Consider the following 20,458-nt stretch of genomic DNA (forward strand, 5'->3'; position numbering starts at 1 on the left):
GCAAGCATTGTAGCCTTGAGACTCTGGCTGGACTCTCCACACACTTTAGGCCCAGAGCCCTGGGCTGAATTCAATGTGCAGTGAGGGTCCAGAGTCCCTGACTAAGCTCACTGTGCAATTCCAACCCTGAGACTCTGGCTGAGCTTGGCATGTGGTTTGGGGCCAGAGCCCGTAACTGCACTTGGAGGGCAGGTTGGGTCCAGAGACTCTAGCTGAGCTTGGCAGGCAGGGTGGCCCCAGAGAACCTAGCTGAGCTCAGAGTCCCTGGCTGGTCTGGGTGGGCAGTCCCAGCCATGAGAATATGACTGGACTAGGCAGGAAGTTTGAGTTCTGAGACTCTAACTGAAGCGGCAAGTTCAGTGTGCACTTTGGGCCCAAGACCCAGGTTGGGCCCTCCTTAAGGAAATGCTCAACCTCCTTAGTCATCAGGGAAATGCAAATCAAAACAACTCTGAGAGTCCATCTTACACCCATCAGAATGGCTAAGATAAAAAATTCAAGCGACACTACATGCTGGCGAGGATGTGGGGAGAGAGGAAAACTCCTTCATTGCTGGTGGGAATGCAAACTAGCACAGCCACTTTGGAAATCTATCTGGTGCTATCTCAGCGACCACCAGAGCCAATTCTGACATAGGACATGCAGCACCTCCTAACCTTTGCGGTTTTAGCCTTTAAAAATGGCCTGTAACAGGGACTCGGGGTGCCTCCCTCCCTGCTGAGGACCCCTGACGCGCAACAGACATAAACCTTCTGCTTTTGCATCAACACTGTGGTCCACGAGTGGTCTCTCATGGCGACCCCCTACCTGATTAGAATCTAGGGTACAACACCCACACAATTGACCCACTCCGCCACAAGGTATTCAAGGGGAGCCCCGAGGGTAAAGCCCACCAAGACTGATTCAACCTGTGACGAAGCTTAATCTTTCCCACACAATTGACCCAGACAGTCACAAGGTATTCAAGGGGTGCCCGGAGGGTAAAGCCTGCCAAGACTGCTTCCATCTGTGACACAGCTTAATCTCTCCCAAACAATTGACCTAGTCTGTCACAAGGTATTCATGGGTGCCCCGAGGATAAAGCCCACCAAGACTGCTTCCACTTGTGACACAGCTTAATCTCTCCCACAAAATTGACCCAGTTTGTCACAAGGTATTCCTGGGGTGCCCCAAGGGTAAATCTCACCAAGACTGCTTCCACCTGTGACAAAGCTTAATCTTTCCCACACAATTGACCCAGTCTGTCACAAGGTATTCCTGGGGTGCCCTGAGGATAAAGCCTGCCAAGACAGCTTCCACCTGTGACATAGCTTAATCTCTCCAACAAAATTGACCCAGTCTGTCACAAGGTATTCATGGGGTGCCTGGAGGGTAAACGCTCCAAGACTGCTTCCACATGTGACAAAGCTTAATCGTTCCCACACAAAAGACCCAGTCCATACCAAGGTATTCATAGGTTGCCCCCAGGGTAAAGCCCACCAAGTCTGCTTCCACTTGTGACACAGCTAAATCTCTCCCACAAAATTGACCCAGTTTGTCACAAGGTATTCCTGGGGTGCCCCAAGGGTAAATCAAGCCAAGACTGCTTCCACCTGTGATGCAGCTTAATTTCTCCCACACAATTGACCCAGTCCATCACAAGGTATTCATGGGGTGCCCTGAGGGTAAAGCCCACCAAGACACAGCTTAATCTCTTCCACAGAACTGACCTTTTCCATCACAAGGTATTCATGGGGTGCCCTGAGGGTAAAGCCACGCCAAGACTGCTTCCACCTGGGACAAAGCTTAATCTTTCCCACACAATTGACCCAGTCTGTCACAAGGTATTCATGGGGTGCCATGAGGGTAAAGCCCTCCAAGACTGCTTCCGCCTGTGACATAGCTTAATCTCTCCCACACAATTGACCTAGTCCATCAAAAGGTATTCATGGGGTGCTCCGAGGGTAAAGCCCGACAAGACTGCTTCTACCTGTGACAGCACTTAATCTCTCCCACACAATTGACCTAGTATGTCACTAGGTATTCATGGGGTGCCCGGAGAGTAAAGCCCACCAAAACTGCTTTGACATCTCACATAGCTTAATCTCTCCCACACAATTGACCTATCCCATCACAAGGTATTCATGGGGTGCCGTGAGGGAAAAGCCCTCCAAAACTGCTTCTACCTATGACAAACCTTAATCTTTCCAACATAATTGATCCAGTCCGACACAATGTATTCCTGGGGTGACCCAAGGGTAAAGCCTGCCAAGAGAGCTTCCACCTGTGACACAGCTTAATCTCTCCCACCCAATTGACCCAGTCCATCAAAAGTTATTCATGGGGTGCCCGGAGGTTAAAGCCTGCCAATATTGCTTCCACCTGCAACACAGTTTATTCTCTCCCATTCAATTGACCCAGTACGTCCCATGCTAATAAAGTGGTGCCCCGAGGGTAAAGCCTGAGAAGACTGCTTCCAACTGTGTCACAGTTTACTCTCTCCCACAGAATTGATGAAGTCCATCATAAGGTATTCATGGGGTGCCCCGAGGGTAAAGCCCACTAAGACTGCTTCCACCTGTGATGTAGTTTAGTATCTCCAACACAATTGACCTATTCCATCACAAGGTATTCATGTGGTGCCCCGAGGGTAAAGCCTGCAAACACTGCATCCACCTGTGACACAGCTTAATCTCTCCCACAAAGTTGACCTAGTCCATCACAAGGCATTCATGGGGTGCCCTGAGGGTAAAGCCCACAAAGGGTGCTTCCACATATGACACAGTTTAATCTATCCCACACAATTGACCCAGTTCCTCACATGGTATTCAAGGGGTGCCCGGAGGGTAAAGACTGCCAATACTGCTTCCACCTGCAACAAAGTTTAATCTCTCCCACACAGTTGATCCAGTCCACAAGGTATTCATGGGGTGCCCCGAGGGTAAAGCCTGCGAAGACTGATTTCACCTGTGACACAGCTTAATCTCTCCCACAAAATTGACCCAGTACCTTACTAAGTGTTTATGGGGTGCCCCGAGGGTAAAGCAGAACAAGGGTGCTCCCACGTGTGACACAACTTAATCTCTCCAACTCAATTGACACAGTCAGTCACACGGTAATCAAGGGTTGCCCCTAGGGTAAAGCCCAGCAGGAGTGCTTCCACATGTGACACAGCTTAATCTCTCCCACACAATTGACCCTGTCCATCACATGGTATTCAAGGGGTGCCCGGAGGGTAAAGCCCGCCAATAATGCTTCCACCTGTGACAAAGCTTAATCTCTACCACACAGTTGATCCATTCCGTCACAAGGTATTCATGGGGTGCCCCGAGGGTAAAGCCTTTGAAGACTGATTCCACCTGTGACACAGCTTAATCTCTCCCACAAAATTGACCCAGTACCTTACTAGGTGTTCATGGGGTGCCCCGAGGGTAAAGCACAACAAGGGTGCTCCCACGTGTGACACAGCTTAATCTCTCCAATTCAATTGACACAGTCAGTCACACGGTAATCAAGGGGTGCCATGAGGGAAAAGCCCAGCAGGAGTGCTTCCACCTGTGACACAGCTTAATCTCTCCCACACAATTGACCCAGTCCATCACATGGTATTCAAGCATTGCCGGGAGGGTAAAGCCTGCCAATACTGCACCTACCTGTGACACAGCTTAATCTCTCCCACACAATTGACACAGTCTGTCATAAGGTAATCAAGGGGTGCCCCGAGGGTAAAGCCCAGCAAGAGTGCTTCCACCTTTGACACAGCATAATCTCTTCCACACAATTGACCCAGTCCATCACATGGTATTCAAGGGGTGCCCTGAGAGTAAAGCCTGCCAATACTGCTCCTACCTGTGACACAGCTTAATCTCTCCCACTCAATTGACACAGTCTGTCATACAGTAATCAAGGGGTGCCCTGAGGGTAAAGCCCAGCAAGAGTGCTTCCACCTGTGGCACAGCTTAATCTCTCCCACTCAATTGACCCAGTACGTGGCTAAGTATTCATGGGGTGCCCCAAGGATAAAGCATGCCAAGGGTGCTTCCACCTGTGACACAGCTTAATCTCTCCCACACAATTGACCCAGTCCATCACATGGTATTCAAGGGGTGCCCGAGGATAAAGCCCAGCAAGAGTGCTTCCACATGCGACACAGCTTAATCTCTCCCACACAATTGACCCAGTCCATCACATGGTATTCAAGGGGTGCCCGGAGGGTAAAGCCTGCCAATACTGCTCCCACCTGTGGCACAGCTTAATCTCTCCCACTCAATTGACCCAGTCTGTCACATGGTGATCAAGGGGTGCCCGAGGATAAAGCCCAGCAAGAGTGCTTCCACATGCGACACAGCTTAATCTCTCCCACTCAATTGACCCAGTCTGTCACATGGTAATCAAGGGGTGCCCGAGGATAAAGCCCAGCAAGAGTGCTTCCACATGCGACACAGCTTAATCTCTCCCACACAATTGACCCAGTCTGTCACAAAAATTGAGCATAAACCTTAGGGAAATAGTTGAAAACTTAGCATGGAATGGACTTCGTGAATTTCCAAATATCCCTTAAATACAAGGACCTTGGAGAATTGCTTAGCCCAAGAAAGTGAGATTGGAGGGAATATAAGCTTAAGATCCTTTTTCTGAAACACTAAGCTCTTATCCTAGTTTCCACTAACAGGCAATTTGACATAGCCTAGAATTACCTGTAAAGTGACTCAAGTTAGGGGTTGTCCAGATCATGTTAGCCATGGACATGAAGATCCGTTTGCAGAAGTAAAACTTGGATTAACTTATTATGGATTGGTTGTAGCTCCTGAGACAGTTGAGAATACCACTTTCCTCACTTGATTGCTCCTGATCCACTCCCTAAGCCCTCCTCAACTAACTTCCCTCCCTTCTTTCACCCTCAAGTCTATTCTACTTCCCATTCTCAGTTAGATTCAAGCATCCCCCTTGGGCACTCCTTGTTACTTAGCTTCTTTCAGTCTGTGTATTACAGCATGATTATCCTTCACTTATGGCTAATATTCACTTATAAGTGAGTGCATACCATATTTGTCTTTCTGGAACTGGGTTTCCTCACTCAGGACAATTTTTTCTAGTTCTATCCATTTCCCTGCAAATTTCATAATGCCATTATTTTAACAGCTGAGTCATATTCCATTGTGTAAATGTACCACATTTTCTCTATCCATTCTTTTGCTGACAAATATCTAGGTTGTTTCCAGTTTCTGGCTGTTATGAATAAAACTTCTATGAATGTAACTGGCTCAGTATGATGGAGCAGCCCTTGAGTATATGTCCAGGAGGAGTATACCCTGTTATTGAGGTAGAACTACTCTCAATATTCTGAGAAACCTTAACATTTATTTCCAAAGTAGTTTTACAAGTTTGCACTCCCACCAGCAATGGAGGAGTGTTCCTCTTGCTCCACGTCCTTGACAGTATGTGCTGTTGCTTGAGTTTGATCTTAGCCATTCTGACTGGTGTAACATGGAATCACAGAGTCATTTTGATTTACATTTCCCTGATGACTAAGAATTTTGAACATTTATTTAAGTGCTGCTTGGTCATTATGTTTTCCTCTGTTGAGAATTCTGTTTAGACCTGTACCACATTTTAAAATTTGGGTAGTTTGGTTTAATTGGGTAGTTACTGTTTCTTGAGTTCTTTATATATTTTGAATATAAGCCCTCTGTCAGATGGAGGGCTGGTGAAGAACTTTTCTTATTCTGTAGGCTGCCACTTTGTCCTTTTGTCACTGTCCTTTGCCTTACTGAAGCTTTTCAGCTCTATGAGGCCCAGTTTATTAATGGTTGATCTTAGTGCTTGAACTATTCGTGTTCTGTCCAGGAAGTTGCCTCCTGTGCTAATATGTTCAAAGATATTCCCACTTTCTCTTCTATCATATTTAGTGTGTTCAATTTTATGTTGAGGTCTTATTCATTTGGACTTATGTTTTGTGTATGGACCTGTGTGCATTCGTCTACCTGCAGACATCCAATTAGTCCAGCACAATTTGTTGACAATGTTTTCTTTTTTCCATGGTATAGTTTTAGTTTCTTTACCAAAAATTAATGCTACTGTGGGGGGAGGGGGTTATTTTGGGTCTTTGATTCTATTCCCTTGATCATTTTGTCTGTCTTTATGCCAATACCATACCATTTTTATTACTACAACTCTGTAGTACATCTTGAAATAAGGTATGCTGATACCTCCAAAAATTCTTTTACTGTTCAGGATTGTTTTAGCTATTCTGGAATGTTTTTGTTTTCCTATATGGAGTTAGGTATTGTTCTTTTCAGGTCTGCAAGAATTGTATTGGAATTTTCATGGTATTTGCACTGACTCTGTAGATTGCTTTTGGTTAAGATGACCATTTTTTTTACTGTTAATCCTGCTGATACATGAGCATGGGACAGATTTCAATCTTTGAATATCTTCTTTAGTTTCTTTCTTCAAACTCTTGAAGTTCTTGTCATACAAGCTTTTCATTTGTTTGGTTAGAGTTACATGAAGACATTTTATATTATTTGTGGCTATTGTGAAGAGTGTTGCTTTCTTAATTTCTTTTTCAGCCCATTTATCATTTGTTTATAGGAGGGATGATTATTATTTGAGTTAATTTTGTATCCAGGCACTTTGTTAAAGATGTTTATCACCTATAGGAGGTCACTGGTATAATTTGGGGGGGGGTCAGCTTTGTATATCATCATATCATCTGCAAATAGTGATACTTTGGCTTCTTCCTTTCCAATTTGTATCCCTTTGATCTCCTTTTGTTGTCTTATTACTCTAGCTAAAAGTTAATGTAGTGTATTGAATACATATGGAGAACGTGGATAGACTTGTCTTGTCCCTGATTTTAGTGGAATTGGTTTAAGTTTCTCTTTGTTTAATTTAATGTTGGCTAAAAGCTTGCTGTATGTTTCCTTTATTATGTTTAGATATGTGCCTTGCATCCTTGATATCTCCAAGACTTTTATTATGAAGGGTTGCTGGATATTGTCAAAGGCCTTTTCAGCATATAATGAGATGATTGTTGAAGGAAGGTCCAACTGTGTTTTCAAATGCTAATTTCAGTGCCTAAGATCTGGTTATCACCCTACCATGGTCATTGTTATATATGTTGAACTATCTCCTGTAACCATGTGATGATAAGGAATGTTCCCCAATTCTCCCTAATTGGCTAAATAGAGATGCTGAAGCCTATGAATGGGTAGAAAAGAGAGGTGGAGTTTGAGATGCCTGGGCTTGGGTTCAAGAGAGGAAAGGTAGGAGAAGCTAAGAAGAGAAGAAGATGTAACAGAAAGAGAGGAAGCAGGAGAGAGAAATGAGTCATTATTTCTGAAAGTAGCCCATTGATACATTTTAGCAACAACTAAAATCCGAAAAATTATGGACAGTGCCATAATGGATGTATTATCAATGAGTTTCTCTGGGATCCCAGGAGACAGGGCCATGTAGGAGTGAGAAGACAATTTCAAGGACTTTATCTGGGAATGCACAGTGTAGAAGCAGGTGACAGGGAACAAGGTCTGAATGGAGACACATTCAGACCAGTTAGGTAAGCTGGCATGGGATTCAGAAGTAGCCACTCTAAAATCTTCTCTCACAGATATCAGTGCCCTACAGTTCTAAAAGACAATTCCATAGGATAATTTTGAAGCCACAAGCTTTATTTTCTATCACCATCATTTCTAAGATTTTTCTTTGTGTGCATTGAGGATCACCAGAGTTGCTAATAAAAAGTGATCTGTGATGTATTTTTAGTATTTTATGCTTTGCAAATTAGTTATTCTAAATAGACAGTTCTGAAATATGATTTGTAAAAGTCACTGAAATTTAAGTGTACAGTCAGTAAATTCTCTCAATTTCCCAAGATCATAGGACAGTAGCTAAGAGAACCTGACTCCTGGGGGCCACTGAAAATGCTGACTGAGGTCTAGAAAGACAATATGTAGAAGAACATCCTTGAAGCCCCTTTATATGTCCATCAAATGTTCCTGCTTTTAATATGTTTAAGAAATAAGCTCATATTCTCACTTGAGATAAGACCTGTTGTTTGGTTCTCACCTCTTCTCTGTAATACCAAGGTTTGGGGCTCATTCAATGGGTGTGGATCATAGCTCAATTGGAAAACTATTGTGTCCATGTTACAGAACCTAGTGGTGATGGCATTGACTCTCCCAAATGCCATAGCACAATGTCTCTCTAGAGAACATGGCATTGTGAGGTAAGTTTTTACATTTTCTCATTATAACATTCTTTGTAGAAGCATATTGGATTGAAATAACCCAGCACTGAAGTGCTATCCCTTCAGCTCTATGCCTCAAATGTTCAATGGTCATGAATTATCCTATATTTGTTGATGTTGCGTGCATTTGTGTGTGGTACACATAAGTGTACCTCCTCGTGTGTAGGCATGCTTATTTGTGGGAATATATGCTTATGTGTATGTATGTAGGGGCTTAAAGTTGATATCTGATGTCTTCCTGAATTATTCTCCAGGTTAGTTTCAGAGCCAGCCTCTTCACTGACACTGTAGCTCTCCATTTTGTCTATGCTAGCTGGCCACCAAGCTCTTAGTTCCCTAGTCTCCCCGCCATGGGTTGATGCACAGCATTTTATGCCTGTGCTTGAGATCCAAACTCAGGTCCTCATCCCTGTGTGGAAAGTACTTTTCCCACTGAGCCATCTTCTCAGACCCTTCTTGGTGATACCTCCTTAAAAGCAAAATAAGTGGAGCAGCCATTTTTCCAATAGTTTCTTTGTCAAAAATTGGAAGCAGGGCTGAAGAACTCCTGATATTCTTCTAGAGGACCCAATTTTGATTCCCAGCACCCACATGGTGGCTCACAGCCATCTGTAACTCCATTTCCAGAAAAACTATTATTACCTTTTGTTCTCGATGAGCACTAGCATGTATGTGATCATGGGCATATATTCAGGCAAAACATCCACAAACATAAAAGAAAAACTAAACTATTTTATTAAAGAGTCAGATACAAAGATTTGGAAAGTTTAGTGTCTATATAAAGCAGAAGATTTTTGCCTGCCTAAATTGCCACCATCTGGGTCCCTTATGTCCTTCTGCAGTCTAATTAGCCCCTTTGTGTCTAAGTGGCCCTTGGGCTGAAGTATACTAGTCATTTCCTTTCTAGCAGCTTCTGAGGCAAGTGGATGAAGAAGTAGGAGAGTTTGGGCATATAGATAAATAGGGGTCTTCTTTTGGGGGTAGGAAAGGTAGATGCACACCAGCAAGAAGGCAGGTGGTGTTAGCAGGTATTGCATGCTATCTGATCCAAGGTAAGGTTATGGAAAAGAAGCTCAGAAAAACTGTCAATGGGCCATGGCTACATGGTCCTCTCATTTGCTTACATTTAACTGGCCCATGGTCTACCACAGCCTCAGCCTCCAAGGAGGACATACAGGAATTTTAGCTTTCAAAAAGTGCAAGTGTTATGGGTAGGGTTGTATCAAGGAACCTTATATTGTTTTGTCTATGGCAGCCAAAGTTTTATTTCCTCTTGTCTGACCCCATTTGCTTCACTGGGAGCCTGACTCAGCCAAGTCTCCAGTTTCCCAGTCAGTTGCCCATGTCATACGTCTGTGTTTCAGCTGTGATTTAATGCTTCAATTCTAGGACTCTACTGCAGCCCTCAGGCTCAGTTGCTTGATGTCATGTCTACCTTCCAGATGAACATGACTCAATAGTTGGGTTTTTTTGAGAGTTTTCTAGTGATTTTAGAGGAAAGGGTTCATTTGTTTCCATGACGGGCCTCTGCACTGTGTGTGGATTGGTTGTCCTTATGACTTTCTCCACAAGAGTTCTGTACAGTCCAAAAGTTCTCCAAGCACGTAGCATGCCAATGACAATGTTTTGGTATGTTAGCACTACTATGCTTAAAATAGTTTTATATATCATGTTAATTATATATTAAATTTTCCATATATAAGGCCTACCTTGTCATCTATAGTATCTCTTTTGTATAGTATAATAAACTTCTGCAGCTCATTCCTCCTAACTGAAATATTTCAACATCTCTAAAACCCATATGCACCATCAAAAATGGTCTTGTGTGTGATGCTGGTAAGTAAAATCCATGTCTCACACAGGCTAGATAATTTCTCTACTATTGATCTACACCTTAGCCCCATTTTGATAGTTTAAACAATTCATTAATACATTTGATACTTACTATTTATAGGGTAGTTTCTCTGTTGTGCATTTGGGAAACTCTCATAAAATGCCACTAATGAAAAAATATGGTGGGAAAGTGGTCAAAATATTTGCCATGAATGATGCCTAAGATATCTAATGTAAGGCTGCTGTTTCTTATTAAGTTAGCCAGAAGTGATTAGCTTTGAACTTAAACCAGGGAACTACTGTCTCTGGCGTTCCTCTAAGAAATAATATTTATATTTATGAGTTAGAGGACTTGTGACTGCAAATTCCTTGTTCAAATTCCCTTTGGTTTAACACACAGTGCTCACTTGCCAATTTATCTCACTAGGGCTCTCAACCAAGGAAGAGCAGAGATGCTTGAAGTTTGGATTTTAAGAACCAGTTAACAAAGTGCCTTTACTATTTCACATTATCACTATAAATAATATAATACATAGAATTTATGTTTATAATTACAAGGCAATGTGCTTACATTTTAAATACATATGCATATACATATGGGTTTTTTGCATCGATGTGAGTCTATGTACCCTATGTATTCAGTGCCCACAGAAGCTGGAAGAGAATGTTAGATTCCCCCCTAGAACTGGAGTTACAGATAGTAGTGAGCAACCATGAGTGCTGGGAATTGAACTGGGATCCTTTGGAAGAGTAGCCAGTGATCTTAACCAATGAGCCATCTCTCCAGCTACATACAAATGAAATTTTAATGGTATGAAAGTGTTGTTTTACATCCTTTCCAATGCTAGTCTTTTTAACCTTTTTCTTTTCATCTCTTATGGTGAGATATAGTACTATCTTGCAGTGACTCAATTTGCATTTCCCTGGTGAATTGTAATGTTGGGAATATTTTCACACACTTACTGTTGACCTAAAAAGTTTTCTTCTTTTGTATTTTTGAGACAGGGTTTCTCTACGTAAGAGCACTGGCTGTCCTAGAACTTGTTTTGTAGACCTGGCTGGCCCTGGACCCACAGAGATCAACCTGCCTCTGAGATTAAAGTGCTGGATTAAAAATGTGTGCCACCATGTCCCACAACCTAAGATCTTTTATTAGAAATTGTTTTTCCATCAATTATTTCCCACCAGGTCTAATTGTGTGGAAAGGACACTGAGTGGTGCCTGTTGTCCACCTGGGACATGACACAGTGGGAGACATACATGCAGCATTAATTGCATTCTGGTTTCTTCAATATATATTAGTAACATGGTTTTTTTTCTCTTTATGAAAGTCAATTCATTAAATTTGTCAGATTGTGACCTTATTAAATATGGTACTTTTGAAACGTTTTATTCCCTTCTTAATCAAGCGTGTGTCTTATCTTCATGCCTTCTAATGCCATTGTGATCTTCCTCTACTAGGGAACCCACAAACAGACCATTGACCCACCCCTCCACTCCTACCTACCTACTTACCCACTCCACTCTCGGTTTCTGAAAAGATGCTTCTTTCACCTTCTATTTTTGCCAGGAGGTTGTTTTTGCTGTCATTGTTGTTTTGTTATTTTGATCTACTAGTAAATTTTTAACTTATTCTGGGTTTCAGAATTTGGGAAACAAATACCAAGAATGCTATAGTCTCTGTTTTTCTTCCCTGTTTGTATCCTGAAGTGATGAACACAGAGATGACTACCTACTTCGACAGGTGAAAGTGAATGGAGAGAGAAAAGAATCACTATCAAGGGTTAATATCTCCTGGTTATTCACTACATATTTATACATTCAGATAACTTAGGGACTACATTCAATTCCTTGATGCTTGAATTGGATTATTTTGATTGTCCATACTCCATGGTTTATAGTTCTATTGTTTTCTCCTACCAAAGTCATGCACTGTTTGTAGTCTGTGCTCTCTGAGCAAGTGGAATTGGTTGCATTTCTGAACATTCCTTATTCAGCTTCCCTTAACTTTCAGATATGTAAGTTAAAAACAACACACATGTCCTATTCTCCCTCAACTCACTTTGTGTCCGTTCTCATCTGTAAGGTTTTCTTCAGATACCATACATACCCAGAATTGCCATGTGTAATCATTTTCAGACATTCTCATAGCAGAAAATAAGGCTCTGAAGTGAGGCTATGTGGACTCAGCACCAGGAATGTTGCTTAATAGGTGTGAGCCCTTGGATGAATTACTTAAAGAGTATAAATATCTGGTTATTTATCTTAAAAACAAAAGCAATAGTATCTATCTCATAAGGTTGTTGTGAAAAGTAAAGTTGACCATGAGCGTCATGTGAATATCCTGGCATTGGGATATTAAGAAATTGTTCCTCTACACTTAGTAACAGTACCATTGCCAGTATTTTGTCACCACTTTCAGCATGACATTATTCCACAGTGATAAGAATGGTGGATAATTTTCTTATTTGTGTATTATTTGTACCTATTTGCTCATCCAGGGACTCATGACACAATTATAAAACTTTTTATCCAGTGCTGAAGATTGAACATAGTATATTGTACATCTACTACTGAGCTACACTCACAGCCTGTGCTGAATGGTTTTATGTCAACCTGACACTAGCTAGAATAAGGAACCCCAGTTGCAAAAATGCCTCCAACAGACTGGCCTCTACTCAAGCCTGTAGAGCATTTTTTGGCTAATGATTGTGGGTGGTGGTCTTAGCTACCATAAGTAAGCATATGTAGAAACCCAGTATGCAGCATTTCTCCATGGCTTCTGCATCAGTTCCTGCCTCCAGGTTCCTGCCCTGCTTAATTTCCTGCTCTGACTTCCTCTGATGATGAAGTGTAAGCAAAACAAATCTTTTCCTCCCCGAGTTGCATTTAGTCATGGTGTTGTATCAAGCACTAGAAATTCTAACTAAGCCGCAGCCCTTTTAAATTTTAGGTTGAGATGAGTGTCACTAAGTTGTCAGGCTGGTTTCAAGCTCACTATGTGTCCCAGGGAAGACCTTGGATTTCACATCCTCCTACTTCAGCTTTCCAAGTGGCTGAGATAACAAATGTACTTTCAGAAAACCTTTCTTTTAGAAATCATTATCGCTGCATTTAATCCATACCACATCTTTGCTCTGTGTAACCATTTATTACACACTTGGAAAAAAACAAAGTAATGAAGTAATCTTTTATGACTCACAAGGGTTGTGTTGTTGTGTTTAGTTTTTAAAATGTCTTCTTAAAAGTTGTATATTATGTATGTTTGTATATTCATACAAATCATTCTTAAGTTTGAACAGGTTAAGAAGTTAACATGGAAAGAAGAAATCAAACTGTTGTCTCAGGCTTTCTCCTCCTGGGCTTGCCCATTGAACCACACCAGCAAGACCTGTTCTATGCCTTATTCCTGGCCATGTACCTCACCACTGTCCTGGGCAACCTCCTTGTCATTGTCCTCATTCAACTAGACTCCCATCTCCACACACCCATGTACTTGTTTCTTGGTAATCTGTCCTTCTATGGCCTCTGCTTTTCCTTTGTGACCATCCGCAAATTGCTACAGAACATGCAAAGACAAGTTCCATCCATCTCCTATGCAGGATGCCTGACACAAATGTACTTCTTCCTGCTTTTTGCAGATCTTGAGAGCTTCTTCCTTGTGGCCATGGCCTATGACCACTATGTGGCCATCTGCTTCCCCCTGTACTATACTAGCATCATGAGTCCTAAGCTGTGCCTCTGCCTGGTGGCACTATCTTGAATAGTGACCACAGTCATCTCATTGTCACACACTCTGCTCATGGCTCGGCTCTCTTTCTGTGCTGACCATCTGATCCCTCACCTTTTCTGTGACATGTCAGCTCTTCTGAAGTTAGCCTGCTCTGACATTCAGATCAATGAAGTGGTGATACTTATTTTAGGAGGACTTGTCATTATTGTTTCATTCTTGCTGATATTTTCCTCCTATGCATGAATAGTGTCCTCCATCTTCAAGGTCTCCTCTTCTAGAAGTGTCCACAAGGCCTTCTCCACCTGTGGCTCCCACCTGTCTGTAGTGTCCTGTTCTATGGCACAATCATTGGTCTGTATTTATGTCCATCAGCTAATAACTCTACTGTGAAAGAGACTGTCATGACCATGATGTACACAGTGGTGACTCCCATGCTGAACCCCTTCATCTACTGCTTCAGGAACCAGGACATAAATGGAGCTTTAAGAAGGCTGCTTTCAAAGAAGATGTGCCACTTTTCTCAGGGACAGTGACTCTAATGATTAAAATATTTTTTCAAATATTAGGCTCAATTTCAAACAATAATGCATACAAGGGCTTTCCTCAAGTTTCAATACATAGAGTTTATCAGGCCTTTTAAATTTACCATTTTACTTCAGATGTGGCATAACTTAAGCTCTGACACACAGTAGGTGCCCTTACTTATCATTTAAGTCTGAATAAACACTAATGTTGGTATTTAGTATTCAAAGGATATACAATAATTTCCAATTCCCTGAAAACAACTTCAACTCTTCAGTCACTTTGGTACTTTGCTTCTGACAAACATACTTTTTCAATGAGGACTATTTCCAATTGAATAAGTACATGCCACCAAAAATGTATTTTTTCCTGTGGAGTCATTTTTTCCCCTTGTTTCAACTTCCTGCATGGTTTCTTTCTCATATGTTGATTAAAAACCTACTTAATGATCATATTCCAAAACTATCATTTCTTTGGGAATTCATCAGCTAATGGTGAACTACTTCTATTGATGACATCTATATGTTTGGTGTTAATTCCTTTTTTGAACTAAAGTTGTGGAATCTGGAGTGAGCCATCCAGTTCTATTATATGCTGATTAATTACAGATAGTAAAATGATGACCCATGGCATTGTCGGATGAAATGTAAATAGTGATATTTGTTACTCTTAGGTAAGTTTTTTCTCCCTTGTATGTTGAAATAATGTGATGCTCTCTATTTCTTTAGAAAAAGCAAGCATAAACATCTTGAATATAGGTGATTACTACTTCCTAAATGAACAAAGCCTTGCTCATTGCTTTGCATGTTTATTGTAGATGATTTCTTGGATTGAATATATTTTCATATTTCCTAAAATATGCTTTAAAAGACTACATTTAAAAACAAATCTTCCTGATAGTGCCAGTATCCTTATTGGCTTTTCCAAAAACACACTGACTACTAAAATGGTAGACACCTGCTTGAAGTTATCTAAGTAGCAAAATGTAAGGGTCTCCTGCAGTTCTGTGCCCCCTCTATCAGCGCAGTTAAAGGTTATTATTCTAAATATTGTCTACGCACAGCCTAGAAATGTATATAATAAATAAGGAGAGCTAAACATTTGTCCAATTGCTTTGACTTCAAATGTATTATATACTCAGCAGTTCACAGAAGGACTTGTAATGCTTTGTTGCTTTCTGCTATGTTTTGAGGCAGGGTCTTTCTACATTAGCCAGGGTGGCCTTGAATTTGCAGTGGCGCTTCAGCCTCAGCCTTTTATGTGCTGGGACTACCAGTGTGCAGCACCAGCACACCTGACAGGACGTGTAACACTCTCAGAATAATGTATTTCAATAATTCACTTTTGGTGGATTTTTTGGATTGTTTTTTCAGTTTGTTCTTGATTTAAATAATTCTGCTTCAATTTTATGTTTTAATCCCTATATTTTGTAATATTGTCCTACTTTCCTAGGGATGCATTCTCAGAAATAAGTATATTAGCTCAAAGAATATGAGCATTTATTATTGGGTGGAAATGGCCAAATTGATGAAGACATTCTTATACTAAATGGGAGTATGGCTGCTTCCTTAGTGTCCTCAATGTTTGAATTTTCCTTTCAGATGTTTATTGCCATCATAGCTAAAATGAGATTCTACTGTTTTTAAGCTGAATTACTGTATGGATGGGTGAAGCCAACCTTTATATTTGTCAGCCAATTTTCCTTTCTTATGTTATTTGGACAATGTATTTGCTTTAAGTTGTTTTCCTTTTTTCTGTTAGGGATGTTATCACTTTATCTGAATGGTTGTAGCACTTCTCTCCATTGGCTATTTGCTTAATTTCTTTTACTAAACATTTTAAATCTGGGGCAGAAAAAGAAGTTGCTCTTATTTTCTGATACATGATTTTCTAGCAGTCCTTCGGAAGGTGTTTTCTATTACAATATTGTATAGTACCATTTTCACACTATGTGTGAAGTCTTAGCTTCTATATCTCTATTACTGATCCATTTGAAATTCATGTTAGGAATAATTACCCTCTTTCTCATCTCTCCATCACCAGCAAACCAGATGTTGCTATCTTCAGTACCTAAAGATACTGCTTCTGCATTGTGCTAAGTGTTCATCTCAAATTTCTTTCTTTATTCTCATTGCCAGATGCCACTGTATTTATGTCTTAGCAGAGAAGGTACGCTTTGATAGGTACATCTAAAACATCTGTGCAGCTTAAGGGCAAATCTTATACCCAGCAGTAGATGGACAACAGAAAACAAATACACAGGGGGCAATTTTGTAGGTGTTTTGTTTTGTTTTACTTCACAGGTCTTTGGCTTTTATATCATGGTTTCTGGTTTTATGTTTGTATGGGGTTTTTTCTGTGTGCAAATGTATGTCTCTGAGTCCACCACACAAGGACATATGCTCAACCATGTTCATAGTAGCCTTATTCATAATAGCCAGAACCTGGAAATAGCCTAAATGTCTCTCAGTTGAAAATGGATAAAGAAACTGGTACAATTACACCATGGAATACTACTCAGATATTAAGAACAAGGAAATCTCTAAAGTTGTGGACAAATGGATGGAACTAAAAATGATCATACTGAGTAAGTTAATGCAGAAGCAGAAAAACTTCACTTACCAAGAGATTGGGATAGATGTGAGGATATCCTATTGGGACTCTAGGTGAGAGAAATGTAGGAGAATGAGGAAGTGGAAGGGTCCAGAGGGTCCTATAAACCTACAAGCAGAACACCATGATGGCTGGATCTGGGCACAGGGCGGGTTGTTCAAACTACTGCACCAACCCAGGACAATACAAGCAGTAAACATTGAACCCCTACTCAGATCTACCCAATGGACAATGCATTCTCCACAGTTGTGTGGAGAGCAAGAACTGACTCAGACATGAACTGGGGCACCCCATATTTGACTACTTCCCCTTGGTGGGGAGGCATGGTGTCACTCAGAGAAAGAATAAGCAGGCTACCAAGATGAGATAGTGGGGGAGAAGATCCTCCTCATTCATAGACCTATGGGATAGGAAGAGGGTGAAAGCAGGAGGGAGGAGGAGCAGGAGGATATAAGTGATAGGATAACAATTGAGTTGTAATCTGAATAAATTAATTAAATTACCAAAAAGTAATAATAAAAAAGTCCATGAATCTTAAAGGGAGTACAGAGGAGATATGGAGGAAGAGAGGAAATGATGTAATGATATTTCAATCGAAAAAATAAAAATATTCTGGGTGAGAAAAAAGGACACCTAAATATAATGACTTTTAGGAACAAACAAACAAACAAAGGCCCTGGGATTTAATAGTAATAAAAATAAAAAATATGTCCCCTTTCAAAGTGTTCCTGAGATAGTTCTCTTTCAAACATGCTTACAGTCTATTTTATTAAGTTCTATAACAATCTGTCTAGAAATTGCATTGTAATCATATTGCAATGTTGGAATTACATGAAATTAGGTATTTATTAAGCAAAGTTTATTTCTGCAGAATAGAATGAAGACTCTCTACTCATTTGAATTTTCTCATTTGAATTCTATATATTGCTTAACTTGATAATTATGCAATAATATCTACCTTTCCTCCTGGATACTTTTAATAATTTTAGAGTCAATCACAACTGCATTTTTGTTTTAAAATTTACTTCTTTGTATAGCAATTGTGCATCAGTTTGTGTTTCACTAATGCATATAATAATTATATAACTATTAAAAATAATAATAATAATGTAATAAAAATAACCAAGGCAAATACATGTAGACATAAATTTGTTCAAGGAGTTAAGTTTCTATGTGAGCAACTGAAAGTTGTTCAATAAGGTGAAGATGGTGGAATACTCTGCTGCTCACCACAGAGCATGAACTCCTGAGGCTGCTGACCCTGGAGCAGCCTCTAGTCTTCTTTCAGTCTGTTTCCTGTGTTGTACCATGTCAGTTCCTCATAGACTTCCATTTGGTGAGAGCCATGTGACTGGTGCACTTAGGACAGCTTTGTTTGCCACAAACAACCCATCACTAAATCCTGTAACAGTAATGGTGTAATAGTGAAAAGGTAGAAAGGCATATTCTAGATTGTTACAGTATTGCCCAAAGACTGATGGAATAATCAGTGGAAGTTGTAGCTAGGTGTCTGCACCACAAAGTTCGGAGAGTGTTTTGCAGTGATACAGCAGCAGGCTCTTCTGGATACAGTGTTTCAAGAAATAAGAGGAAATTGCAGAATACTCCCCAGGGAAGCTGGGATGGCTGTGGAGGCCATAGTTGAGGGAGAATGCTGTCTCTGGATGGTCATAATGCAAGAAGAGAACATAGAATCTGTGAGGGGAAACATTAAGTCAAAATCGCTTTTAAAACACCTAGCAGTATCCCAAGGAGGAGCTTGTGTGGCCGTGCCTGGCATCAGAGCACAAGCACTCCCCAGTTCCCTTCTCCTCCAGTTTCCCCATTTGCCATTGAAATCATCTTCACCCTGAGTTTACGCCGCATAGATGACCTTATCTTCTTCTGTTATCATTATTTTTCCAAATTCGAATCTAGACTGTATTTTGAAAGTCCTAACAGCACAGGCAACCAATTTACTGTTGTTTAGTGTTGTGTCACACACCACTATATAAATATGTACTCATATTCGCATGGTAACTAATTCTTATTTAACAAGGCATTAGTCTGTATAGGAACAAAGCTAATAAAACATGAAGGAAGGGTGGAATAAATGAGACTATACTTGTTTGGGCGTAGCACTATTACTGACATGCCAGTTAACCCATATCTTCCATTACTCAACTTGGGCTGCAGCTCTCCATCTGAAACCCCTTTTCAGGGCTCCTTTGACCTCTTTATTACGAAGACTGTAGATAAAAGGGTTCAAGGTTGGTGTGACCACTGCATAGACCACGCTGGCCATGCGGTCATAGCGAGCTGAGTAGGAGGATGATGGCCGGAAGTAGACAGAAAGGACTGAGCCAAAGAAAAGTGACACCACCACCAGATGGGCACCACAAGTGGAGAATGCACGGCGCCGGCCCCCTGTGGTCTGCACTCTGAGCACTGCCACAAGGATGCGTGTATAGGAGAGGGATACAAGGAGCAGAGGGGTCAGTACCACTGTCAGGCCTTCTGAAAAGATGGCAGTCTCTGCAGCTGATGTGTCAGAGGTTGCCAAGCTCAGCATCACTGTCATGTCACAAAAAAAGTGGCGCACTGGGGCAGAAGATGGGTAGGAGAGCGCAGAGATGAGCAGCGTATGTAGCAGGGAGTGCAGATGGGACACAGCCCAGGATGCAGCCACCAGCAAAAGGCAGCGCCAGGGCGTCATGATGGCACTGTAATGCAGCGGCCGGCACACAGCCACTGCACGGTCGTAGGACATGGCTGCCAAGAGGTAGCTCTCAGTGATACCCAGTGCTACAAAGAAGTACATCTGGACAAAGCAAGCCTGGAAGGACACAGCCTGGCCAGGCTGTAGCAAGGTGGCCAGCAGTCTGGGGACAGTGACTGTAGTAAAGCAGACATCCACAAGGCTCAGGTGACCCAGGAAATAATACATGGGGGAACACAGAGCCCCATCCGACCTTACAAGCACCACCATGCTTAGGTTGCCCAGGGCATTGAGCAGGTAGATGCTAAGAAAAAGCAGAAACAGCAGCGGGTGGGCATCCGCACCATCCATTAAGCCAAGGAGCTGGAACTGTGGTTGGTATGTGAGGTTTGTCACAGCCATGGAGGTCAGGTACCTTTGGGAATGCTGAAGGGAGAGATGAAACAGGAAACCTGAATTCTGGGAACCCTAGGTGGATTTCCTGGACCTCCAGGTTCCATATATAATTTTTAATTAAAAACAATACTTTTAAATTTATTTGCTGTTTTGCCTGCATGTTTGTCTGTACCACAGGCATCCCTAAGGAGCCAGAAGAGGGCATCTGATCACCTGGAACTATCTATAACTCCAATTCCAGACCATCAGATGCCCTCTTGTGGGAACTGAACTATGGTCTTCTGGAAGAGCATCCAGTGCTCTTAACTGCTGTGTCATCTCCCATTGGTTTTTAATGCTATATATTTACACATGTGTTTCTGCTTGCTAAAGTGGATTGAAAACCATGTTACTCATCCAATAATCCTAATTTTATAAGCAAACTTAATTTTGG

General features: G+C 41.4%; 1 protein-coding gene and 1 pseudogene across 1 annotated transcript; one reads left to right on the forward strand and one right to left on the reverse strand.

Annotated features, from left to right (window-relative positions):
- The first annotated feature begins 13,379 nt into the window (after nt 1-13,379).
- Nucleotides 13,380-14,329, forward strand: LOC127200203 (olfactory receptor-like protein DTMT; annotated as a pseudogene).
- A 4,757-nt stretch (nt 14,330-19,086) lies between these two features.
- On the reverse strand, nt 19,087-20,031 carry LOC127199928 (olfactory receptor 1L4). Its single transcript, XM_051157923.1, has one exon. It carries the CDS (start codon nt 20,029-20,031, stop codon nt 19,087-19,089), a length of 945 nt encoding a protein of 314 aa, XP_051013880.1.
- Between the last annotated feature and the right edge of the window lie 427 nt (nt 20,032-20,458).

Source organism: Acomys russatus, chromosome 16 (assembly GCF_903995435.1).
Source record: "Acomys russatus chromosome 16, mAcoRus1.1, whole genome shotgun sequence".
Classification (NCBI taxonomy): domain Eukaryota; kingdom Metazoa; phylum Chordata; class Mammalia; order Rodentia; family Muridae; genus Acomys; species Acomys russatus.